The 26,287-nt window shown below is 40.3% G+C and overlaps 3 protein-coding genes across 3 annotated transcripts; 2 read left to right on the top strand and 1 right to left on the bottom strand.

The window, feature by feature from the left end:
• The first annotated feature begins 4,863 nt into the window (after positions 1-4,863).
• LOC127220918 (zinc finger protein 501) lies at positions 4,864-11,482 on the top strand. Its single transcript, XM_051182818.1, has 4 exons — positions 4,864-5,009; positions 5,503-5,598; positions 8,788-9,998; positions 11,258-11,482. The coding sequence occupies exons 1-4, from the start codon at positions 4,976-4,978 to the stop codon at positions 11,480-11,482; spliced, it is 1,566 nt and encodes a 521-aa protein (XP_051038775.1). The 5' UTR covers positions 4,864-4,975.
• A 2,173-nt stretch (positions 11,483-13,655) lies between these two features.
• Positions 13,656-17,002, top strand: Lrrc14b (leucine rich repeat containing 14B). Its single transcript, XM_051182755.1, has 2 exons — positions 13,656-14,609; positions 15,969-17,002. Exons 1-2 carry the CDS (start codon positions 13,723-13,725, stop codon positions 16,612-16,614), a joined length of 1,533 nt encoding a protein of 510 aa, XP_051038712.1. The 5' UTR covers positions 13,656-13,722; the 3' UTR covers positions 16,615-17,002.
• A 2,496-nt stretch (positions 17,003-19,498) lies between these two features.
• Positions 19,499-26,287, bottom strand: Ccdc127 (coiled-coil domain containing 127). Its single transcript, XM_051182757.1, has 3 exons — positions 26,237-26,287; positions 23,906-24,036; positions 19,499-20,880 (listed from the first exon to the last, which is right to left on the bottom strand). Exons 2-3 carry the CDS (start codon positions 24,024-24,026, stop codon positions 20,219-20,221), a joined length of 783 nt encoding a protein of 260 aa, XP_051038714.1. The 5' UTR covers positions 24,027-24,036; positions 26,237-26,287; the 3' UTR covers positions 19,499-20,218.

Raw genomic sequence — 26,287 nt, 5'->3', positions numbered from 1 at the left:
CCTCTCCAGCATGAGTTGCCACTTGTGTTTTTGGTCTTAGCCATCTGACAGGTGTGCGATGGGATCTCAGAGTCATTTTGATTTGAAGTTCCCTAACGGCTAAGGATGTTGAACATCTCCTTAAGTATTTCTAGGCCATTTGAGAGTCTTCTGTTGAGAATTCTCTGTTTAGCTCTGTACCACATTTGAAATTGGAGTATCTGATTTGTTGACTCTCCTTCCTCCTTCTCTTCCTTGTACCCTTACACACACTCGTCCCACAAAGTTATCTCCTTTCATGATGTATTTTTTATTAGCATTTATTATTTGTTTACTTATTGTGTGTATATGAGAGAGAGAATATACTACGTGTGGAGGTTCAAGGACAACTTGCAGGAGTCTTTTCTCTCCTTCCATCATGTGGGTCTCAGGGATGAAATTCAAGCTGCCCTTTACCTCGTGAGTAAACTAAACTCACTAGCCCTTGTTAATCATATTCCTTGTTTTCAAAGACATGAAAATTTTCTTTTTCCTAACATTTAGCTCTTATTTTTACATATTATATATCAGATATAAATATTATTTGACAGTTTTGTTTGGCTGACTTTAATGGGTTTTCTATAATCTTTTTTTTTTTTTTTTTTTTTGCTATGAAACTATTTTAAACATTATTTTAGCACAAACACTTGAGTTTTGGCCATTTAAAAAATATTCTTTTTTTTTCTATACTTTTGGGGTCACATGAACTTAGTCGAAATGTTATTTCTATAATTGTCTAGATTTTTAACAAAATGGTGCCAGAAAAGAAAAAATAACATGTAACTAAGAAGTTTACATGTATAATGAAACAGTATTCAGATGTGAAACAGAACAAAATTCTATCATTTATAACAAAATGGGTAAATCTGGAAATAATGTATTCAGGCAGAGAGAGAAAGACAAATGCCACTTGGTCTCAATCAAAATTTGATCTCAGAAATTGGAGGTATAATGACATCAGAAAATGAGAGCTGGTGCTATTATACATTTAGGGGGAAGCAAGACAAGAATACTATTATTATACAGAATGGTGACCACAGGTACCAGTTACATAAATTTCAGAAAGCTAGAAGATGGGGTTTTAGACTTCTGATGATAAAAATAATCATAAATGTTTGAGGATATAAATGACATGCAGTGTATGTTTTTTCTTTTCTCTCTCTATAATTTTTGTTGTTAAATTCTAACTTTAAGCCTTGGTGATCTGCTAAGGGAAAGGAGTTTATTCCAATTTTTTTATATCTGTTGAGATTTGCTTTGTGACCGAGTATGTGGACAATTTTAGAGAAGGTTCCATGAAGTGCTGAGAAGAAGGTATATTCTGTGTTTTCTGTGTTTGGGTGAATGTTCTATAGATGTCTGTTTATCCCATTTGAGTCATAACATCTGTTAAATCTCCTATTTCTCTCTTAATTTTCTATCTGGCAGACATATCCACTATTAGTGTGTGGGGTTTGGTGTGCAATTTAAGCTTTAGTAATGTTTCTTTTTTACAGATGTGGCTGTCCTTGTATTTGGGGCATATGTTTTCAGGATTAAGACTTCATCTCAGCCAGGCATTGGTGGCTCATGCCTTTAATCCCACCACTCGGGAGGCAGAGGCAGGCAGATGGATCTCTTTGAGTTGGAGTCGGTTACAGAGTGAGTGTCAGAGCAGCATCCAAAACAATACAGAGAAAACCTGTCTCCAAAAAACAAGCAAAACAAAATAAAAAACAAAACAAAGACTTAGTCTCGATGGATTTTCCCTGTGATGAATGTGAAATGTCCATCTCTTTTTATTACCTTTAGTTTGAGGTCTATTTTGTTAAATATTAGGATAGGTACACCAGCTTGCTTCTTGGGACCATTTTATTGGAAAGTCTTTCCCCAACCCTTACTCTGAGGTAATGTCTGTCTTTGAAGTTGAGGTGGGTTTCTTGTATGCAGCAGAAGGATGGATCCTGTTTTCATCCTGTTCTCACATTCATTCTGTTAGCCTGTGTCTTTTTGTTGTTTTGGTTTGGTTTTGGTTTTTTGAGACAGGATTTCTCAGTGTAGCTTTGGAGCCTGTCGTGGCACTTTCTCTGTAACCCAGGATGGCTTTGAACTCACAGAGATCTACCTGTCTCTGCCTCCCAAGTGCTGGGATTAAAGGCATGTGCCACTACTGCTTGGCAAGCCTGTGTGTTGTTATAGGTGAGTTGAGTCCATTGATATTACGGGATAATATTAATGACCAGTGATTGTTGATTCCTGTTATTTTTTTGGTGGTGGTAGTGTGTGTGTGTGTGTGTGTGTGTGTGTGTGTGTGTTTCCCCTCTTTAGGATTTGCTGGTGTGGAATTAACCTATTACCTGTGCTTTCATGGGTACAGCTAACATCCTTGGGTTAGAGTTTTCCTTCTAATGTTTTCAGTAGGACTGAATTTATGGATAGGTATTGTTTATACATTTTTTTGTCATGGAATATCTATGGTGATTGAAAGTTTTTCTGGGTAGAGTAATCTGGGTTGGTATCCATGGTCTCTTAGTGTCTGCATAACATCTGTGCAGGGTCTTCTGGGCTTTCAGAGTCTCCATTGAGGAGTCTGGTGTTATTCCTATGGGCCTGCCTTTATGTTACTTGGCCTTTTTCCTTTGCAGCTCTTAATATTCTTTCTTTATTCTGTATATTTTGTGCTTTAATTATTATGTTGTAAGGGTACTTTTTTTGGGGGGAGTGGGATCCTGTCTATTTTGTATCTTCATAGGCATTTCTTTCTTTAGGTTGGGAAAGTTCTTTCCATGATTTGCTGATATATTTTCTTTGCCTTTGAGCTGGTATTCTTCTTCTATCCCTATTTTTCTTAGGTTTGGTCTTTTTGTGGTGTCCCAGATTCCCTGGACATTTTGTGTTATGACTTTGTTGGCTTTCATGTTTTCTCTGACCTATGGATTTATTTCCTCTATTGTATCTTCAATGCCTGAGATTCTTCCATCTCTTGCATTCTATTGGTTATGCTTGCATCTGTAGTTCCTGTTCATTTACCCACATTTTCCATTTCCAGAATCCTCCCAGTTTGTGCATTCTTTATTGCCTCTATTTCAATTTTCAAGTCTTCAAATGTTTCTTTCACCTGTTTGATTGCTTTTTCTTGGCTTTCTTTAAGAGATTTATTGATTTCTTCCAATGTTTTGGTGTCTTTTCCTCAATTTCTTTAAGGGAATTTTTTATTTCCTCTTTAAGAGTCTCTGTCATCTTCATAAAGTTATTTTTTTTGAATTTTTTAAACTTTTATTTCTTTTTTAATTTTTTTATTTTTATTTTGCATATCAATCCCAGTTTCCTCTCCCTCCTTCCTTCCCTCCCTCCCTCTTTCCTTCTCTCCCATTCTCTCAAGCCCCCCTTAGCACGTTCCCCTCCCACCCCCACCCCACTACACATGTAGGGTGATGCCTTCCAGGCAGGGTCATCTAAATCTGTCAAGTCATTTGGAGTAGGGACTAGGCCTTCTCTCCTGTCTCTAGGTTAAGGGAGTATCCCTCCATGGGGGATGTGCCCGCAAAGTCCTTTTGTGCACCAGGAATACACCCTGGTTCCACTGTCTGAGGTCACTTAGACTGCTCAGTCCTTCTGGTTGAGACCCATATTCAGGAGGGTCGAGTCAGTCCCATGCTGGACTCCCAGCTATCAGTCTGGGAGCCCATTAACTCCTCCTCGTTCAGGTCAGCTGTCTCTATGTGTTTCTGTAGCCTGGTCTTGTCCTCCCTCTGGATTCCAGTTCAGCTCAGTCTTTAGTTGTGGTGTTTGCTTCTGTTTCCATCAGCTACTAGATGAGGGCTCTATGATGGTAGATAACCATAAAGTTATTTTTAAGATTATTTTCTTCTGCTTCTTCTGCATTGGGATGTTCGGGTCTTCCTGTTGTAGGACCACTAACTAGGTTCTAGTGGTGACATATTGCTCTTCAGGTTGTCAAATGTATTCTCACATTGGTTACTGTGCATCTCTTCCTCCAATCTGCAGGCAGTGTCTTTGCCTCTTAGTCCAATCATTGTAGTTGGTGTCTGTCTCAGGGATCATCTCTTAGATCCATCAGTGTAGTCCCTGTCTCTTGGTTCTCTCTCTTGGTCCTCTCTGTACAATGTCTGTGTCTCTGAGAGACACTGAGGTCACAGGGAATGGGTGGGTTTGGGGGCAGAGTGAGACTTGTAGATTACAGACTCTGATGTGGGGGGGGATTGGTGCAGCCTGCCTGCAGGAGCCTTTCCTGCTGACTAGCTAGTGCAACTGGGTCAACATGTAGTTTATTTTAATATTCAAAAGGTATTGTTGCTGTACTTTCTATTTTTAATGTGTAACATTTGAATTCTTGGAATTCATTTGTATCTATGAATTGTTCCTTTATTGTTCTACTTCATGGCAATTCAGATTAGTCATTGATATCACTACTGAGATCTGTACAGACTCAGAAACCCAGAATTTAGCTCAGAGTTGTTGCATCTGAATATGCATCTTAATTACATTTCCTATTCATAATTGTATATATTTTTAAAAATTGATAGTATTATAACTTATCCTTAGTGTTATTCTATATGAAAGATTTATAATTTATATAGTATAATACAAATTTAGCACACTAAATTTAATGTAGATTCCTTCAGTTTACATTTTTTCATTAAAAATATTTATGAGTTTACTGGGTCTTACATAATTTTTCATTAAAGATAATTCATGAGATAATATTACTACATATCAAATAATTTTATTGATTAATATTACTTAGATCAGAACCATTTCTAGCTCTCCTTTCATCTTTGGTAAAATTAAGAACTGTCAGGAAATATATAACTATTTATTGATTAATAATTACTTTATTGCAATTAACTTATTTCTATATCAGAGACAGTTGTCATTCAGAGATGTGGCCATTGATTTCTCTCCAGAGGAGTCTGAATGCCTGGACCCCGCACAGTGGGATTTGTATAGTGATGTGATGTTAGAGAATTACAGCAACCTTGTCTCTCTAGGTGAGTATCGCTTCCCTACTGATCCTTAATTCACCGTCAACATTTAATTGCCTTTCTTTATAGAATATCTCATGAGTGCTTATGCTTTATATTAATGAATTTCATATTTCTGCTTTTAAGGAAAAAATGGAGTGGTTAATAATAGGTTAGATAAGTTTTATTCTTTTTAAACCTCTTGTTATAAATTATGAATCGTTCACTCTAGTGGTAATTTTAGAAATTCATTTGCGTGAAATATACCACACACATTTAAAGTAAAACAATACACCACTCTTTAACTTCTTTAACTTTAATTTTTCTTTATTTGTAAGTAAAGCACAAGATCTACAAACTGTAAAATCTTCCTTCATTTTCTAATATACTTATCAGGAAAGGCTTAGAGAAATAGTTTTTTTTTTTTTTTTTTTATTTCCTCTTTCCTTATAAGCACATAATAGGATAGAAATGCCGATTTCCCAGAGACCAATACAAAGCATCATTTTTCTACAAACAGGTCTTGCTTTCTCTAAGCCATATCTGATCACACTTCTGGAACAAAGAAAACAGCCTTGGGAGGTGAAGCATCAAGCAGCAGTAGCCATATATCCAGGTATGTAGGAATGAGAGGACACGGATGAGAAGTCCAAAATCCAACAAAATGTTAGGCTTTTAAAATGTGGATTGAAAAGCTGTTTGATGGAAATAATTTTTAGGAGTCTCCATTTATTTCTCTATCAAAAAAGACACTTCTAGTGGATGTCTGTCATACTTTTAAGTCCTCAGAGACATGTTCTTCCCCTCCATTGATCTCTACACACATTCATAGTGACTACAAAGTAATTCCTTTTGCCTATGAATAGCTACGTCCTGATATTTGCATTGCTATATAGAGCTCAGGCAATTCAGACATACTTCTAAAGACCTCTGTGTTAAATTTTTAAAATGTAGAAGCCACAAATGAGTTCCTCGAATTTATCTATATGCTCATTGTCTCTTCAGAGCTCTCTGTGAGTGTGCTCTTTTATGATTTTTTCAAAGTCATGTACTATTGATTTTCATTTTCATTAAAAACAATTGTATTTTACATACTAATCCCAGTTCTCTCTCTCCCTCCCATCCTCTCATACCTGCCCCTACCACCACCACCCATCCACTCCTCAGGGAGGGTGAAGCTTCCCATGGGGGATCATCAGAGTTTATCACATCATTTGGGAAAGGATCTAGGCTGAGAAAGTATCCCTCCATAGGGAATGGGCTACAAAGCCCATTTGTCCACTAGGAATAAATGCTGGTTCCACTGCCAGAGGCCCCATAGACTGCCCAGGCCTCCCCAACTGACACCCACATTCAGGGGGGCTGGTTTAGTCTTCTGGTTCCCCAGCTGTCAAACTGGGGTCCATGAGCCCCCACTTGCTCAGTTCAGCTGTCTCTGTGGGCTTCCCCAGCGTGGTCTTCACCCCTTTGCTCATCACTCCTCCCTCTTCACAATTGGATTCCAGGAGGGAGTGCAGCTCAGTGCTTAGCTGTGACTCTCTGCTTCTGCTTCCATTAACTACTGGATGAAGGCTCTAGGATGGCATTTAAGGTAGTCATCAAGCTCATTATAGGGGAAGGGCATTTAAAGGGCTTCTCTACCCTTGCTTAGATTCTTAGCTGGGGTCATCCTTGTGGATCCCTGGAGACCTCCCTAGTGCCAGATTTCTCATTAAGCCCACTGTGGCTCCCTCTATTACGGTATCTCTTTCCCCACTCTTCCCTGTTCTTCCCCTTGCTGATCCCTCATGTTCTCCTCCCCGTTCCCCTTCTCCTCTCCTCTTCCTCCCCCCCCCCCCATCCATGCTCCCAATTTACTTAGGAGTTCTTGTCCCTTCCTGCTACGCAGGGGGTCCACGTATGTCTCAGGGGGTCCTCCTTGTTTCCTGGCTTCTCTGGGGTTGTAGGTTGTAGGCTGGCTATCCTTTGCTCTATGTCTAATACCCACTTCTGAGTGAGTACATACCATTGTTTTCTTTCTGTGACTGGGTTACCTCATTCAGGATGGCTTCTTCTAGTTCCATCCATTTGCCTGCGGATTTCAAGATTTCATTGTTTTTTTTTTTTTTTCCGCCGAGTAGTACTCCATTGTGTAAATGTAACACGTTTTCTTTATCCATTTTTTGGTTGAGGGGCATCTAAGTTGTTTCCAGGTTCTGGCTATTACAAGTAATGCTGAACAGATGTCCTTGTGGTAATGAATATGCACCTTTTGGATATATGCCTAAGAATGGAATTGCTGAATCGTGAGGTAGACTGGTTCCCATTTTCCTGAGAATCTGCCTTACTGATTTCCAAAATGGCATTTCCACCAGCAATGGATAGTGTTCCCCTTTCTCTACATTCTCCTCTCCAGCATAAATTGTTGTTGGTGTTTTTGATTTTAGCTATTCTGACAGATGTAAGATGGCATCTAAAATGCATTTGTTTCTATAGTCTCACCCAAAAAGGATACATAGTTGAAAGAATTTCTTTTTGTAATTTTAAAGTATTCTTTCAGGAGTTTATGGGTTCAAGATTTTCCTTCTTTTATTTGGAATCCCATTTTCTGTTTGTTTGTTTGTTTGTTTGTTTTGCTTTTCTGGTCCTAGGTTTTCACAAATAAGTTGATAATATGTTTAGACATATTCTGATTGGATTGCAGTTAAGACACTGTAACTGCAATTAAATAGCTGGGCGTTGGTGGCGCATGCCTTTAGTTCTAGCACTCAGGAGGCAGAGGCAGGCAGATCCCTGTGAGTTCAAGACCAGCTTGGTCTAAAAGAGCTAGTTCCAGGACAGCCTCCAAAGCCACAGAGAAACCCTGTTTAGAAAAACAAAACAAAACAAAACAAAAAAGACATATGTGTTAACTATATCTATATTTCCAATAGAATTTCATTTTTATTTACCCATTTCCATATTTTCATACCATACACAATAGTTGCTTTATCCTGACAAATGAGTGTTTGTAGAAATTTTGCTAATTTTATTATCATCTGTTTAAGATTGGACACATTGCCTTTACTGAAACTTTAGTGATTTACAAATTTAAATATATTAATTTATAATTTAAATTTATTTCAATTGTATAAAAGTATCTTGAATATTTTGAGTATATTAAGTTTATTCAAAAAAATTTTAAAGATTTATTTATTTATTATACATACAGTGTTCTGCCTACATGCCAGAAGAAGGTACCAGATCTCATTACAGATGGTTATGACCCACCATGTGGTTGCTCTTAACCTCTGAGCCATCTCTCCAGCCCCATTTATTCAAATTTTTAAGCAATATACTTTTAGAAAATATTTTCGCTTTTGAAAATAGCTCTGTACTTATGAAAGAAACTGTGTACTTTTGTCTCCATACAATCTATTCCATTTAGCATTCTACTTTCAGTTTTACAAGTTTTATTACTATAGAATCTGTGAATAATTCAGGTCATATGTCTTTGTGTAATAGGCTTTATTTCAACTATCATAGCACCTTTAAGATTTATCCTTATGGTATATAGTATGTGATTACATTTTTAAGGCTGAATAGTATTCATTTGTTTGTATATTCCATATTGTCTTTATCTTTCAGTACACTGGGGTGTTAGGTTTTTTTTTCCACCTGTGGTATTTTCTGAGTAATGCTGTAGTGATTTGGGGTGTAGAAGTGTATTTTTATGGTTCATTATGAGGGTATAAAATGTGATTGAGTAAAATATACAATGTTAACAGTAAGCATTATAAATATAAAGATTATCATTTTTAGTGATACCCCATTATTTATTCAACAGGAACAAAACCTTATAAATGTAAAGAATGTGACAAGGCCTTTGTTCGGAACTCACTCCTTATTCAACACCAGAGAATTCATACTGGAGAAAAGCCCTACAAATGTGAACAATGTGGCAAAACTTTTAGCTGTTCTTCAAGCCTCACCCCGCATCAAAGAATTCATACTGGAGAGAAGCCCTACAAATGTGAACAATGTGGTCAGGCATTTAACTGTTCTTCACACCTGTATAAGCATCAAAGAATTCATACTGGAGAGAAACCCTATAAATGCACAGAATGTGGCAAAGCTTTTAACTGGTCTTCTAGCCTTACCCAACATCAAAGAATACATACTGGAGAGAAACCCTACAAATGTGAAGAATGTGGCTTGGCCTTTAATTGTTCTTCACACTTGTATAGGCATCAGAGAATTCATACAGGTGAGAAACTTTACAAATGCACAGAATGTGGCAAGGCCTTTAACTGTTCTTCATACCTTAATTATCATCAGATACTTCATACTGGAGATAAACCCTACAAGTGTAAAGAATGTGGCAAAGCTTTTACCATGGTCTCTTACCTTACTCGACACCAGAGAATTCATACTGGAGAAAAACCCTATAAGTGTAAAGAATGTGACAAAGCCTTTAATAATTGTTCAGCCCTCATTCAACACCAAAGAATTCATACTGGAGAGAAACCCTACAAATGTGAAGAATGTGGCAAAGCCTTTAATAATAGTTCAAGCCTTACTCATCACCAAAGAATTCACACTGGAGAGAAACCCTACAAGTGCAAAGACTGTGGCAAGGCCTTTAACTCGTCTTCACACCTGAATTATCATCAAAGAATTCATACTGGAGAGAAACCCTATAGATGTGAAGAATGTAGCAAAGCCTTTAATAATTTTTCAGCCCTTATTCAACACCAAAGAATTCACACTGGAGAGAAACCATATAAGTGTGAGAAATGTGGCAAAGCATTTAATAATTGCTCAGCTCTCAGTCAACACCAAAGAATTCACACTGGAGAAAAACCCTACAAGTGCAAAGAATGTTGCCAGGGCTTTAGCTGTTCTTCAAATCTTAAACAACACCAAAGAATTCATACTATAGAAAAACTCTACAAATATGAAGGTTATGGCGAAGCTTTTAATAATGGTAAAGCCCTTAATACCAAAAAATCCATACAAACTGGAGAGAACCCCTGTAAGTGCAGAGAGGATGGCAAAGTATTTAACAGTTGTTTTACACTTATATAACATCAAAAATTTATACATGATAGAAACCATACAAGTTAAAATAATGTGGCAAATCCTTTATCCTTCATGCTATAATCAACATCAGAGATTTTTATCTTAATGAGAAAACTTGCACATATAAATAATGTTGCACAACCTTTAGCTGAGGCTTGATCTTCATTAAGCATCAGTGAATTCATATTAGGTAGAAATTTTATGGAAGGAATCTAATATACCTCAGAAAATCAAAGTATTTACACTACAAAATTATAAGAATATAGCCAAGCCTTTGCTGACAGCTTAGATCTTACCGAATATAAGGATTTTATTATAACAGATAAATCCAATAAATATATAGAATGTCACAAAAACTTGAAGGAAGACGGGCATGGTGGTACATGCCTTTAATCCTAGTACTTGGGAGGCAGAGGCAGGTAGAATTCTAGGCCAGCCTGGTCTACAAAGCAAGTTCCAGGACAGCTGGGACTGTGACATAGAGAAACCCTGTCTGAAAAAGAAAAAAGAAACTTGAAGGATTGCTTATAATTTAATTTACAGGGCATCATTATTTGATATAATGAAAGAAATATCACAGACATCAGAGTCTGCAGATAACTTGCCTCTTTAAGAATATGGATTCATTATAAAACAAAATTTACTTTATAACCTCACTTTTGACAGTTCTCAAATGATTGTATCAAAAGAACAAAACTGGTTCTTGAGAGTTATTTTTTTTTCCAGAAACCATGTTAGATTTTGAAATATAGATTGTGAAGTTTAGTTGTTTTAATAAAGGTGCTTCTTAATGTATTTTGTCACTGCTATATATTGAATGACATGTTATTCTATCACAAGTTAAAATATTCCACTTTACTCAAGGATACAGATAGCAGATTTTAATTCTGTATTGCTGGGGATTAGTAGAATAATTTGTCATTCTTTGACCAGTGTTAATATCCTACTAGTAATTTGGAAGTTACTGTTCTATATAGCATATATTTTTTCAAAACTTTTTGTAATTGCTTGGAAATTTTTTGTTCTTTACTTTCCTATTCTTTCTGCTCCCCCAATTCCTCTTTAAAACAAAACAAAACAAAACAAAAAAATTAAACACGTATGAAATTGTTAAAATAAAAATCACTTTTCCTTCCCCCTGACTGCTCCGTGAACAGCTCCCTCTCAGCTTCCCAATTCCACACAGTCAACATCCTGGGCTCATGCACTGCCACCCTCCCCCTCCCTTCCCCCAGTTTGTGCAGTGGTTCCTGGAGGAGTGTGTAGACTGCCTGGAGCAGGACAGCAGGGGCAGCATTCTGCGGTTCACGCCCTTTACCACCGTGTTGGAACTGCTAAAGGTGTCTGCCATGTCCAGCCCCAAGGTAGTGCTGGCCATCACACACCTCAGCCTGCCCCTGGGCCGTCAAGTGGCTGCCAAAGCCATCTCTGCACTCTTGAGTCGCTTGGAGTGGCCTTGACTCCAGCATCCCAGCAGGCATCCTATCTTCCTGGAAGCTACCTGGCAACTCCCTAGTGACTCTCTCTCCCTCCCTCTCTGTTTCTCTTCCTAACATTCTCATCTGGTAGCCCTGCCTATACTTCCTGCCTGGCCAATCAGCATTTATTCATCAACCAGTAAGAGAAATATATATTGACAACATATAGAAGGAAATCCTCATCATCACAGAAAAGTCTGCCATCACATGAACTTCAACATTTATGCCTTAAAGGATAGATGTTAGAATCACTAATTTGGGGTTCTTATTTAACAGACATGCTAACAGTTAAGAGGCCAAGCAAGTGTTGTAAAATATTCAGATATGTTACATTTGTTTATGCTATGGAACATTTGTTTAATGATGCAACCGTGTTTCATTTTTCTATTAAGATTTATTTATTATGTACACAGTATTCTGCCTGCATGCATGCATGCCTGTAGGCAAAAAAAAAAAAAAAAAAAAAAAAAAAAGGTGGCAGATCTCATTAAAGATGGTTGTGAGCCACCATGTGGCTTTGGAAGAGCAGTCAGTGCTCTTAACTTCTGAGCCATCTTTCTAGCCCCCACGTTGCATTCTTTAACATTGAATTTGTTTAACTCTGTGAAGCTGAGTTACTTTGCCCATTTAAAACACCTGATTGGTCTAATAAAGAGCTGAATGGCCAATACCAAGGACACGTAGGGCTGGCAGGCAGAGAGAATAAATAGAGGAAATCTGGGGATAAGAGATAAGAATTGAGAAAAGAAGGGGGGGGGTCAGCTACCCAGCCACACAGCCAGACACAGAATAAGAAGGAAAGAAAAGATAGCCAATCACAAAAGATATTCAGAAATAGAGAAAGGTCAAAACCCAGAGCCAAAAGGTAGTTGGGATATTTCATAAAAAGCTGCTGGGTGGTGGTGGCACATGCCTTTAATCCCAGTACTTGGGAGGCAGAGGCAGGTGGATCTCTGTTGAGTTGGAGGCCAACCTGGTCTAGAGTCAGTTTCAGGACAGGTTCCAAAGCTATACAGGGAAACCCTATCTCAAAAAAAAAAAAAAAAAAAAAAAAAAAAATCCAAGAGGAGGAAGAGTAGGTGGAGGAGGAGACTGAGAATTCATAAAACTATTTATTTGGGAGCTTGGTGGCAGGCCCACCAAAAAAGCAAAAGTGTAAAGAGTAAAAAAGCAACCAACAGCAGCCAAGGCTGGGGACAGGGACATATGGTGACATTTGGGCAAAGTTGTGTCATGGATTGCCTACCATAGAAATCCTGCCCACCTGGCAGTGCCTGGTGCTCCACCATGGTACTATATCCCCATCTATGTCCATGGCAGTCTTTGGGAGAGGTAAAGCTCTAGATCAGGAGGAAGAAGTCAAAGAAGGTCACCCGGGGAAACTGGGGTACACCTGACTGCAGCAACTCACCTGGATTGGCCCCTGTCTGCCTCCTTCCTCTCCTTCTCTACTATGACCCTCCTGTACATGGGGACCTACAAACCAGGATGTGCTGCTGCCCTATCCCAGGTGATGTGCATGATAAGAAGGTAGGATTTAACCATTCAGCAGTTATTCAACACCCACCTATGCTAGGGCTGAAAAGCCACAGCCTAAAGGCACCCGCATTTATTTGCAGCATCACTTGCTTTACTTGTCTCTATCTGTTCTACAGGGAAACTATTTCTCTCTCTTCTACAAAAGACGACCTTGGGGATAAAAGATGGTGAAGCTTCATGGGCCAGTATTCTTAAAATTTGAAGAGTTGTATGAGATACCGACCCCATAATCCTGGCCCTTGCATCTCTGACTCCTAGGGTATAAGGAAAAGAAGGGCTTTACCCAAAAACAACTGTTTCATCTATCCAAGTGCAGCTCAGGAACTAGCTTAGCTTCACTCATATCTTTAGACTGGGATGGGCCAGTGATGGGCAGAATATCCATTTGTATTGTAAACCTTAGACTATTTGCGCAAGTACCTTGAGCTCAACTTATCGGCCCCACATTGGGCAACAAAACCAAGCAGCTCTGATTTCACCAGCAGGTTGCAATGAAACAGACAGATGCCTGCACAGTCACGGCCAAATAGTGTCCAAGGACCAAAATAGCAGTCAGATGACCACGAGGGCCAGTTTACCACTTTCTGTCCAGAGCCCAGAAGCAGCAGCTGCTAAAAGTAGGCACAAAATCCACATGCTTTGGGAGGAACAGCAAGGACAGCACTATCCCGACCAGGGACAAAATGAGGTCGCTCCGTTTCATTTCTGCCGAAACCTTGGTGTCCCACCCACAGCTGGCCCAGGAGAGCCTGGACCATGTAGCCTACAACCTCTACCCACTCCTGTTCAAGGCCAGTTACCTGCTAGAGCAAGCAGAAGTAACTCGTGCTGTGCTGAGTCACTGGCCATTAGAGGAGTTCCGGCTGGCTGTGCTGCTGGGGCCAAACACTGACCACCCTGAAGACCTGCGTGATCGGGCCTGCGCGGCCTGCCTGGAGGCCTGCATGCAGGGCCTTGCTGACCACGTGCTGCAAAGTAGGAGCAACCGGCTTCGGGTTGCGGATTTCACAGGCATCCAGGATGTTCAGGTGCAGCAATGTCCTTGTGGGAGGGCGCTGGGAAGGTGGGGACGCACTAAGGTGCTGGCCAGGATCTGCTGCCAGCTCCAAGGACAGCCGTGTACAGCCAGGCGCCCCATTGAAGTCTTTACTGACCTCTTTGTTACAGAAGGCAACTTTGACATAGTGGTACAGGCCCTGAAGCCAGCAGGCCCAGCACCTCTGCAGGTCTGCTGCCCTTCACTGCGGGCAGATAGCCTGAGTCCTGGGCAGCTCCTTCAAGTGCTTGGCCTAGCTGGGCCAAGCAAGCTAAGGAAGCTGGAGGTAGTACACAATGTACGGTTACATGCTGGCCATGTACAGCAGCTGCTTGCCCAGGTGGGCTTCCCTCAGCTGACCTCACTCACCTTACCCACCAAGGCCTTTGATGCACCCCCCGCCTGTGCCCCCACTCCAGAGGGGGAGGATCCCCTCCTCAACTCCATTGCTTGGGAGCTCAGCCAGATGAACAAGCTCACTGAGCTAAGTGTAGCTTTCTCAACACTGACTGGGAAGATCCAAACATTGCTTAGGTAAGTCTCAAATAACTGGGCACAGGTTGGGCGGAGTAGACCAGGCTGGCGTCACTGAGGTATAGGAATAGAGATGGGATCTGCTTACACAATGTTCTCTGGGGATGTGTTGGCCAGAGTCACAGAGTTAAGAGTCACCAGAAAAGAACCAGAGCACTGGGCCAACTTGGAAGACACCTTTCAATTAACAAAAACCAGGCATGGGGGGCTTGGTCATAATCCCAGTGCTCAGGAGGCATAGGCAGTGGCATTGTAAGTTTAAGCTCAACTACAAAGAGGCCTCCTCTCAACAAACAAAAACAAGGGCTGAGCATATAGGGTAATTCAGGAATAAAGCACTAACAGGACCCAGTTTTAATTCCCAGCACAAGAGGAGGGAAGAGAAGGCAGGAGAAGGAGGGCACGAAGACAGTAAACAGTGAAGGAGGCCCAACTAGATCTTCCACTGACTACTGTTGTATAACAAATCACCCAATGTCTTAAAGCATTTTCCCAGGTCAGGAATGGGAATGTGGCTCAGCATAGTGACAATGTTGTGTCAGCTGTCAGGTGAACTATTGTCTCACCTGACACCCTGCCACTGCTACGGCCTCCTCAGCAACTCTGCTATGAAGAAGGGCAGGGGTTGCAGCCATCCATCCAGTAGGGATAAAGTCAAGGTGGCTTCATGTGAAGAGTACTGCCCCGGTAGTAGGTTGTAATGTGGGACCATGTGTGGTCAGGCCATGGGGAGGCAGCAAGGGTAGAAGAGACAGAGACCCCAGTACATACTGCCTTGCTAAACAAGGGCAGTGATGGGGATGTTTCCAGAAAGATCCAGGATCCCAGAAAATGTGTATGGGATGGCATGAAATGTATATTCTCGTGAATCTAGAGGCACATCTCCCCCATCTGATACAGGATGCCTAGTGAATTCGAGATATGAAGTCCAAATTCAGGGTGCTGCCCAGCCCTGAAATTGTATTGATTCTATTGTCATCAGAGTGACAATACCTTCTTTCAAACTAATTCTGCCTTTTGCTGTTCCCTCTCGATATTCTGACAATTCTGGGATCATGTGCTTAACTTCCCTACCCAACTTGAAAGGTGGTGTTGGTCCATTTTAGGTTCAATTATAGACTGTTCAGCAGAACCAGAAAACACAAGAAATATATGACTTTTACATGTCACAAACTATTTTGATTTTTTTTCAATTGCTTATTAAAAATAACTTAGGAGCCATGTGAAATGAAGTGCCAGCTGGAGTTCCTGGCAGGCTGCAGTCTGTGGTCCCTAAGACAGAAAAGTGGATGGATTGTCTACCTCCACCAAAACTCCAGCTTAGTTGGGACCCTCGTAACATTTGTGATGTTTTTGCAGCCCCTTGAAGACCCCACTAAGAGTGCTGGACCTGGCCAACTGTGCCCTTAATCATGAAGACATGTCCTTCTTAGCAGATTGTAAGCACACTGCCCACTTGGAGGTGCTGGACCTCAGTGGACATAATCTGGTCCACCTGTACCCTGCTACCTTCTTCCGGCTGCTGAGCCAGGCTGCACAAACACTGAGAGTGCTCACCCTTGAGGAGTGCAACATCACAGACAACCACATTGGCATGATGATTCTGGGCCTCAGTCCTTGCGGCCAGCTCCAGGAGTTCAAGTTCCTTGGAAACCCACTGTCAGCCAGTGCTCTCCAGCGCCTATTTGCTGCACTCTGCGAACTCCCTAGGCTCCGCCACATTGAGTTTCCAGTGCCAAAGGACTGCTACCCTGAGGGCACTACCTACCCACAGGATGAGCTGTCTGTGTCCACATTCGACCAACAGAAATATGACATGATTGCAGAGGATCTGCGAGCAGTACTGCTTCGAGCTAACCGGGAGGACATCCAGGCCTCCACCCCTCTTTTTGGAAGTTTTGACCCAGACATTCATGAAACCAGCAATGAACTTGGTACTTTCTTGCTGCAAGCTTTCAAAACTGCTTTGGAAAACTTCTCCAGGGCACTAGAACAAATGGAGTAGGTCCTGTAATCATGCCACAAGAGGCTGTGCATTTCTACTAGCGTGGTGCCCTGAGGTCAGTCCTGAATCAGAAGATCAGGCTCAGCCATTTGTATCACTGCCACAGATTTCCTTAGTGAAAACTACAGTCATATTCATTAAATGCTCTAAGAGGGAGCCCAGCTATATAAATGGCTGTGTGTCAGCACGGGAAGTAAAGGGGAAGCCACCTAGACTGACAGACCTATCACCAAGGTATTAAGTGGAGGAGAATGTGGCCACCAGGGAAGGATGTAGTGGGAACAGGGTCAACATGGCCCTGATGCAGCGAGGGGGAGGAAATGAGAAAACTCATCACAGGAAATGTGTAAGAGCAGCAGCCCATAAAAAACAGCCAGAGAAATACACTGAAAATAAGTGAACTGGACCCCTGCGCCTAGCAGAAGCTTTGCTATGTTCTGTCTGTTGTACTTTTTACCAGATGACAGCTGCCTACACCGGGGGGTGGAAGTGGTTAATCATTTTTTTGTCCATAGCTGTCTTGGCTTTGTTTCCAATCTTAGCATGTTTGCACCATGGTTTGGTGACTGAGGACACCTAGCTGCTGAAATATTCCCAGTATTCTTGGAATATTCTGACCCTGCTTTCTGCTTTGCATCCAGCCCCGAAGACAGGCATGGCCAACATGAATGGTATATGCAGCCACAATGTCAGAGGATAGCTATAAATGCAGCCCATCACAAAATCTTAAACTTACCCAAAACAGAGATTATGTTTGTGTAATTTGTATGACTCAGTTATAGTTTTCAAGCACGAACTTTGTAGATGACAGCATGTCTATAATGCCAAATCACTGCTCTTAAGAATGGCTGAGGCCTGGCACATTGTAACTCCTTTGAGGAACATATTACCACATGAGGAAGACCTGTTTGGACTTCTTTCCAGTGTCTGCTTTGCAAAAGTATTAATGTAATTAAGTGCTAATAAAATAGGAGTGCAGTTTATGTGTAGTTTATTTCATTAATCTAAATCTTAAAATTCAGCATGAAAATAATTTTCTTGGGACAGAAATAAAAGTTTAGCTCCATAATCACCCGTGTGCCAGCCTAGGGTCTGTCATGCTATCTCCTCCCCTGGGTAAGTCCTTACCTCAGAGTTCTTCCTTTTTGACCTCTGAACAGCAATAAAAATATGCTAACAATTTCAGCTTAAAAAGACAGAAAGCAGACTAGAATGGAAAGTGGCCATGTCACAGGCACAGTTAATGTGATTCCCATGGAAAGAAAATATGTACTCATATTCTGGGAGCACATTCCCCATGGAGGGATACTCCCTTAGCCTAGAGGCAGGAGGGACAGATTTTGTTGATCCCTCCGGTAGACATCACCCTCCCTGTGGAGTTGGGGGGGTGGATGGGAAGGAGGGAGAAGAAAATGGGATCAATATGTAAAATAAGGAAAAAAAGAAAAAGAAAACTATGTCCTCATTGTAAAAGATAAATCTTAGGGTAGTGGTGGTGCACGCCTTCAATCCCAGCAGAGAAGCAGAGGCAGGTGGATGTCTGGTCTCCAGAGTGAATTCCAGGACAGCCAAGGCTAGACAGAGAAACCCTGTCTCAAAAAACAAAACAAAAACAAAACAAACAAACAAAAACCCCAAAACAAACAAAGATAAACCTTAGAGAAAGCCATGAAGACTGGTCTGTCCAAGATCACCTGACAGATCAGCAGATCAGAGGAGTTACAGGGACTAGAGACTATGGGGCTTCCTTCAAGGATCTAATGCATTAGGAAACAATCTGAGAAAACTGATTTTAAGATTACTAAAACACCCAGGCATTGGTGGCTCACACCTTTAGTCCCAGCACACCAGAGGCAGAGGCAGGCTGATCTCTGTAAGTTCCAAGCCAGCCTAGTTTACAGAGGAGTTCCACGATAGGCTCCAAAGCAATCCAGAGAAACCCTGTCTCGAAAAACAAACAAAAACCTAGGCAGATTACCATCTGTCTATTGTGGCTCCAGAACCTGTCCTCCAGAAAGTAAGGCTATGCAGAAGAGCTCACTTAATAGACTCCATATTGACTGCATTCTTTCATGACTAGTACCTAACACATGTCTGGGAACCTGGATTATGGGAGTTTCCAGAGCATGTAACTAGTAGCTCACCACACCTAAACTGCTTGCAGAGTATGAGTGATGTCTACCACTTTCCTTCCAGTGGGAAGGAAATCAGAAGGGTTACATGAATAGCCCTCACCCCATCAAAATCTTGATAGTTACCAGTGAGCTTTGCTGGGAACCTGTCATAAGTTACAGCTTGCCCCTAAATTAAAAAATGTTCCCTGTAATTCCACAGAATGTGACCTTTGGGAGATCCCCCTGGTTCCCTCTAGACTTGATCAACACACCTTTGCTAATTTTAATTTTATATGTCTTGCTATAGCAAATCTTACCCTTGAGGGCAATCACAGGTAGAATCTTAGAAAACCATGGCAAACCATAGACTCTGGGTATTTTTGGGAAATTACCATTTACAAAATAGTACTTAGCTCAAAAAACCAGAGGAAGTCATAGAATCTGGGTATCTTGGAAAATTACCATTTACAAGATAAACAATAGTACTTAGCTCATAAAATCAGAGTAAGGATTACATGAGTTATATACAAAGGATCAACTCATAAGCTGTATGTAAACAAGCTATCTTGTTTACTTATCTACTTTTTAAATAATGCTAAAGTGCAAGAAGATGCATGTGAAATTACCAACCCAAGAGTAGTGATACACATTTGTAATCCCAGCACTTGGGAGCCTGAGGCAGGAAGATGGCACATGAGACCTACCTGAATTATGTAGCAACACTGTCTCAAAAGAATAGTAAAGAATCACATAAATAAAAAGTGACACTGTTCATTTTAAATGACAAGTATTATTGACTGCATGTCATTGCTAATAAACATGCTTACTGTCTAAGCATTTACTGGGGCACCAGCTGAGCAAAAGAAACACTTGGTGGCTTTTTTTTTGTTTTTCTTTGTGAAGAAAATGTTCCAAACAAGATAAATCTTGGTAATTTAACTTTTAGATGGAATCGGGGAAGGGAGAATAGTAATTGGAGAGGTAAAAACTAACAGAACATTTCGTAGAGTATATTATATTTGAGCCAGGCGGTGGTGGCCCATGCCTTTAGTCCCAGCACTTGGGAGGCAGAGGCAGGCAGATCTCTGTGAGTTGGAGACCAGCCTGGTCTATACGAGCTAGTTCCGGGACAGGCTCCAAAGCCACAGAGACGCCCTGTCTCAAAAAACCAAAAATTATTTGAGCTTTAAATTTTTTCTTTACCTTAGAACTAAAATGTATGGTTGTACTTGTTCCGCTTAATATTAGCAGCTCAAAAATGTCTCAGAAAAATTGAATTTCTAATATCTGCAGAGCATCATAGGAAAAAACTGATCTGCTAAGTTCCTACGGCACTGTTCAAAGAGTGGAAAGACTTGCCTTCTCACAGAGGGTAGCTGTACCAAGTCACATCTGGGAGCAAAGGAACAGAGTTAAATATCAGAGAGCCCAGAATGCAGACTGCCATGGTGAATGAATGGCCCCATCTGGCCTTAAGTTTCATTTCATTCTTATTTTTCTAGTATGACTTTCTCTACTTTCTTAAACTTTTTAAGTTCAACAAGTAGTTCCCAATATTTAAGATACATCCACATGAGCTTCCCATTTTTACGTTTGTTGGTGTTCCAGACATCTCCACAATGCTTATCATGCTTAAATATGTCAGATAAGCCAGATGCCATCTCTAGGTCAGCAGCCACAGGATCAACAGATGAGCGCACCAGTAAGTTCTTCTCCAGCTCTAGCCTTGTACTACGAGGAAGGATCAGGCTGCAGTAGATATTTTGGCGTTCTACTAGAGCTTCTCCCACCTCCTTCAGCACAAGCTGGGCTCTCCTCTGCCAGTCATCCTCTCCTTCCAGGCAGCTCAGATAGACACTTCTCAGAGAGCGCAACTGGCTTTTTTCTTGCATTATCTGAGCTCGTTCCTGGTCAAGAAGCTTCCTTTCTTCTGCCAACTTACGCCCCTGAGAAATAAGAGCTTCTCGAAAACTAGTTGTTCTGTTTTGCTCCTTTTCCAGTTCCAAAGACAGCTGAGCAACTGCACGCCGATGTTCTGATATCACAGCATGGTATTTAGCTTCAAGATCCCGTTGGAAAGCAGTTGTTCTCTCATGACATGCTTCTCTTGCTTTTTCTATTTCCTTCTGTGATTCTCTAGACCAAATCCAACCTGACACAAGGAAGAGATAAGGCAGACACACGAAGAGACACAATTAAAATCCTATGACTACCTAAGGAAAATGTGTAACAAGCAATGGCAGCATTTCAGCAAAGGTACTAAGTCATTGAAATTTCGTAGATAACAAAATAGGCAGACTGGGTACTGAAAGCAGCACATTCAATATCCATGTTGTGGTGTCTAACTTCCATGGCTGGAAAAATTTATCACTGTTTTGTTTTTGAATCTATCATTTATGCACTCGGCCTCAGTGCTCCATGACTTATTGCCAGTGTTTAAAAAATTAATATGGGTAGGCTTCAAATATTGTTGGAAGTCACACTTGGGCTTTACCCAATTATAATCTGTATATAACTTAAGCATGGTGGATTTGCTATTTTGTCTTACAAAAATAAGGTGAGGAAGTCCAACTTATGTTGGACTTGGTAGCAAGTACTTGTAAACCTAGTACTTGGGAGGCTAAGAGAGAGGAGGATTTCAAGCTTAAGGCCAGCTTGGACATCCAAAACTTGCAGGTCTCAAAGCAAAATGAACTGTCATACCAAAGCCCAGGCAGATCAGATATTTTAGTTATGTCACATAACTTCATACCTCCAATTAAATAACATCATGGATCAACTGGTTCCCAGATGAATGGTTACAGTTTCACAGGAAACTATAGCTGTGAAATAACAGGTGTTCCTTTATAAGATGCTGTTACCTTGACTGTGTCAGCCATAACTCACATGAGTCTGCATGAGGTAACCACTAGGGGAAACTGAGTAAAGGCTACAGATCTCTCTATTACTTATTACAACCATATGTGGTCTACTATGGTCTCAAAACTATCTCTTTTTAAGATCTAAGTTTCTTTTCTATTCAAAAGGTGGTGGGGGGGGAGAGGGGCGAAGGAAAAAAGGGAAAATGAACAGGAATGGAATGAGAAAGAAGGAAAAACAGAGACAAGGGGATCTAAGCCTGCCAAAGAGGGACAAACTCTTCAACGTAAGGACAACTTCACCAGTTCTGAATTGTATTGAAAATTATCAAATAAAGGAAGAAAGAACAGAGGGTTTGCCATGAAACTTAAATCATCAGATTAAAGTTCTCATCCATCAGTTTATCAAGTAAAGCATTCATTCATCTGCTGTTACTCCCAGATCTCAATGAAGGCTAGTTAACATATGCATGTCCTCAAACATGCAGTAACTTACTTTTAGACAATCCTTCTAAAAATGCAAAGCTAAAAATTACCTCTAGGCTAGGCTGTCCTGGCACACACCTAAACTGAGGCACGAGGATTGTGAATTTAAGGCCAGCATAGTGAGACTATGATTTAAAGTAACAACAACAAACAAAAATATCAACAAACAAACAAAAACCCAGTTATCTCAGAATACATTATTTAATCAAGATAATCACTACAAAAGCGTAAAGCATTTTGCAATCCTTCTCAGGGCAAAAAGTAGCAACTTGAACATCTAAAAAGAAAAAGCAAATCTGGGCGTTGGTGGTGTACGCCTTTAATCCCAGCATTAGAGAGGCAAGAGGCAGTTCAAAGCCAGCTTGATCTACACAGAAAGTTCTAGGACAAGCTCCAAAGCAATACAGAAAACCCTGTATCAAAAAACCAAAAAGGAAAAAGAATCTGGAAGTTATGAGTTGTATTAAAGCTACAAACAAGTCTGAAGAATACATGGAAAATGAAAGGTCCTCTTTCATTCTCAAAGCTAACTCACTCAAAGTGACTAACACCACTAATTGATGAGACTCTACCATTATGATTTTAAGGCTTCCAAGCCACACACAGAACCAAAGTAATAGTTGCCTTTTATGCTAAACAGTTTACTGAAACGGGCGACAGGCAGGAACCTTTAAACAGCACCCTCTGGGATGGATCTGGACTGGCACCAGGCAATGCTTAGGTCCCTCTTCCTCCATGGCAAACTTCTGAACTAAGAATGTCAGACACATAAAAAGCTACTGTATAAAAATAATCACTATACATATGGGCACAGTATATGCTTTTCATTTATTGAAGCATCAGTTTCTTATATTCTTAGATTGACCAGAACAAGATGGAGGAATATAAACCAGCTCTTCTACATCAGTAACATAGGTGGGAACATAGTTAAGAGCTCAGGTTTTCTCAAATTTTCTTTCACTATACCCACCAACACATATATGCCCATACATACTGTAGTTTATGATTGGTAAGAGTCTCAATGGTGTTCAGTCAATTTAAACATGAAGATTTCTAGCCTGCAAAGTAGTTTTTATGGGCAAACTCAACCAAATACCTGACTTTTAAAATACTAAATATACATCCTAACTAGTTTTCTTTAAGGCAATTTCTTTCTGTCGGTCCTGAGGAGGGCAAGTAAGGCAAAGAGATTCCCTTAGAACAGTAAAGCACTGAGAGAAGGCTAAAGCTTATTAAAACCTAACCTATCCCAAATGCTTTTGTCAGTTACTTTCTAGAAATAGGTGAACCGAGGATCAGAAAAACTAGTCTGTGGCAGGACATTTTGTTTACACTGTGTGAAGATGTGTCTTTGTGTTTGGTTTAATAAAAAGGTGAATGGCCAATAGGTAGGCAGGTGAGGTTAGGCGGGACTTTTTTGGGCAGGGAGAAGAATTCAGGGTATGAATCTAGGCTTAAGTTCCAGGAAGATGCAGAGCACATCAATCAGACATACAGAATGGAGGACAAGTAAAGAGTCACATGGTAAAACATAGATCAACAGAAACAGGTTAATTTAAGTTATGAGGGCTAGTTGGAAACAAGCCTAAGCTAAGACCAAGCTTTCAAATGAGTCTCTGGGTCATTATTTGGGGGCTGGCGATCCAAAGGAAGTCCAATTACACTAACTCTGTCACAGTTGCTGTTAGGGTAAAACTGCACTGTATTGGTCAAGTCCTAAAGACAACCCTTAGGGTATCTAGCCCCTGCAGCAAGTATCCAGCCCCTGCAGCAACCTACTTCCGGCATAATTTTGGACCAGGAAACAGAGATGCCAATACAATAAAAACTTACGAAATGCTGCCAATCCCAGCATTGGCACCAACAGGGCATAATTCCACTTGCTTCCATCACCACCATCAGCTCTGAAATCGGGCCGGATGTTCCAATTTGGGGGGTCGTTTAAGTTATTCATGGAGCTATACCTTGAAGAAAATGAAAAGATACTAATTATGTAAAAGCAACAGAGTACAGCTGCTATGAAAATACTTTTCAGCTCTACATGCTGCACAACACTGCATCCTATGTGATTTCAAGAAGTCACAGAGTAGTGTGAGAGATATGTCTCAAGTGAAGTACAAGCAAATGTGATGGTTCTTTTATTTTTAGATGCATGGTTGTTGTAATGATTAACCTTATGTGCCAATATGACTGAGAGAAGGCATCTCAGCATGCCTAGCTAATTGTCTAAACATCATTCATTCTAGGTGTGCCTGAAAAGTGTCTCTGTATGACCAGCAAGCATTTGAGTGCTTATACTGATTATTTATTTATAATAAACCAATGTTCTTTTACTCTACATATACCATCATAAGCCCTAAAAATTTATGGTTGACAATGAACTGCACATATGATAGTAGTCCTGTTTATATTGCCCAGCAATGTCACAGTAGGCTCAGTTTGAGTAAGTACATTCTGGGATTTACATAAAATTGGAATCCCCTATCAACGCATTTCTCAATCTGCCTCCACTGTTAAGTAAAACATTATTGTACATGTCTCTTTTTGATTGTCTCTGTGAAACTCTTAACATAGACAAATGCAATAAAGGATAATCTACAACAGATATCTGCTTCATAGGAGCTGGGTTTTGAAGAATTAGCAGCTTTCTACAGACAAAATTAAAAGGAAAGCTACTTACATGCTTGTCATGATCAGGGTTAGAGAAATCCCTTGCTTCATCTCAGAGTATAAGTTCCAAATTAGGCTAGAGACCAAGGTTAATATGAATCTACTAGTTTACAAAACAACCCTACTAGCCAGGCATGGTGATTCATGCCTTTATACCAGCTTTAATAAGAGCCTGTCTTAAATTAATAAAAAATAATATCACAAAGTACCCATACTAGATGGGTGTTTTCATAATGTAAAGTCATAAGAACATACAGCTTGCTTATATGTATATATCTCACAAATATAATAGTCACAAAATAGTTAATGAGGATGCACGCAATAAGGAACCCAAAACAATTTTTCAAAATTTTAACGTTTTAACAAACTTTGTTTAACATGTAAAGATATGAAGTATGATGAGCAATAAGTATGTGACCATAAAATATATCTCAGAACTTAATGTGTTATATAAACCATAGAATTAAATTTTGGTAGATGCCTAATTTAGAAAGATATATACTAACTTAAAGCACATACATTTCAAAAACTTCCTATTAAGTATAGCCATATCTTAGATCTCTGTGGGGGAGCCCCAGCAGACCAAAAGCCTTGAAGACAGTCAAGATTCCCATATAAAATAGCACATTTGAATATAATCTGCTCAATACTTTGGATTATCTCTAAATCATCAATATGTAATTTGGTATAAAGGCACTTAAGTAGTTGATATGCTTTACCCCCCCCTTGTTAAAAAGAAGTCTGTACATACTCAGAATAAATGCAATTTCCCTAGATGTGTTTGATCTGCTTTTGGTAGAACCCACTAATACATAACCCTTAGAGGGCCAGCTCCACACAAATAACATCCATATCTGGATTATATATGGTGTTGTGCATAAACATAATCCATATTTCCTTGTTTACTAATAAAAACAATTATAAGAAATAAGTTGGGAGCGATTCATTGTAAACTTAATAAATTACAAAATTATGTTCATAAATATTATGCACCAAGAGGAAGAACTCACTCTAATATTAAGTGAAAATTCAGGAAACAACTGCTATTATTGGTTTAACTTTTTATGACATTTCATTGTACCGAAATTTTCAGCTATTTCGCTAGAAAAATAGAAATACTGTCTGTATCTGATTAAATCAGACCGAGTTTGCATGAAGGAATGCTAGTCCCAGCCATGATCTAAGCAGCTTTCTGGATGACAACAGGCCGGGCCCTAAACTTGCCAGCAGCTAATAAAGTCAGTATCCCGGCGGCTTCTGAGCTGCCCAGTGCAGCTGTCCCTAGTCCAGCCACCAAGGGATCGTTCCTACCCACTCCAGAAGTTCAGGGGTAGCTCCCGCCCATTCCTTGAGACCCAGCACCCAATAAAATACGGCTGAGGTCGCTGCCCCTAGGACCCCACTTCCATCTGTCCGGATCCTCCAACTACCTCTGTTTTGGCAAACTCGAAGAACTACCCAAGAAGCACTTTAAAGACATTGGTACCCTCTTACCGCTGAAGCACAGCCCATCAGCAAAGCTGACAACCCAGCTCGAAGACTGCC

This window comes from Phodopus roborovskii, unplaced genomic scaffold (genome assembly GCF_943737965.1).
Source record: "Phodopus roborovskii unplaced genomic scaffold, PHOROB, whole genome shotgun sequence".
In the NCBI taxonomy this organism is placed as follows: domain Eukaryota; kingdom Metazoa; phylum Chordata; class Mammalia; order Rodentia; family Cricetidae; genus Phodopus; species Phodopus roborovskii.
Note: the sequence above shows the minus strand (reverse complement) of the source record. Positions and strands in the feature narration are given on the sequence as shown.

Excerpts from the sequence above, each read along its gene's own strand:
- LOC127220918 (XM_051182818.1), top strand. The coding sequence starts at position 4,976 with ATGTTAGAGAATTACAGCAACCTTGTCTCTCTAG. Across the intron at positions 5,010-5,502 it reads CAGCAACCTTGTCTCTCTAG|GTCTTGCTTTCTCTAAGCCA; the intron begins GTGAGTATCGCT and ends TTCTACAAACAG. Across the intron at positions 9,999-11,257 it reads AGTGCAGAGAGGATGGCAAA|TTTGTGCAGTGGTTCCTGGA; the intron begins GTATTTAACAGT and ends CCCTTCCCCCAG.
- Lrrc14b (XM_051182755.1), top strand. The coding sequence starts at position 13,723 with ATGAGGTCGCTCCGTTTCATTTCTGCCGAAACCTTGGTGTCCCACCCA. Across the intron at positions 14,610-15,968 it reads AAGATCCAAACATTGCTTAG|CCCCTTGAAGACCCCACTAA; the intron begins GTAAGTCTCAAA and ends ATGTTTTTGCAG.
- Ccdc127 (XM_051182757.1), bottom strand. The coding sequence starts at position 24,026 with ATGAATAACTTAAACGACCCCCCAAATTGGAACATCCGGCCCGATTTC. Across the intron at positions 20,881-23,905 it reads GCTGGGATTGGCAGCATTTC|GTTGGATTTGGTCTAGAGAA; the intron begins GTAAGTTTTTAT and ends TCCTTGTGTCAG.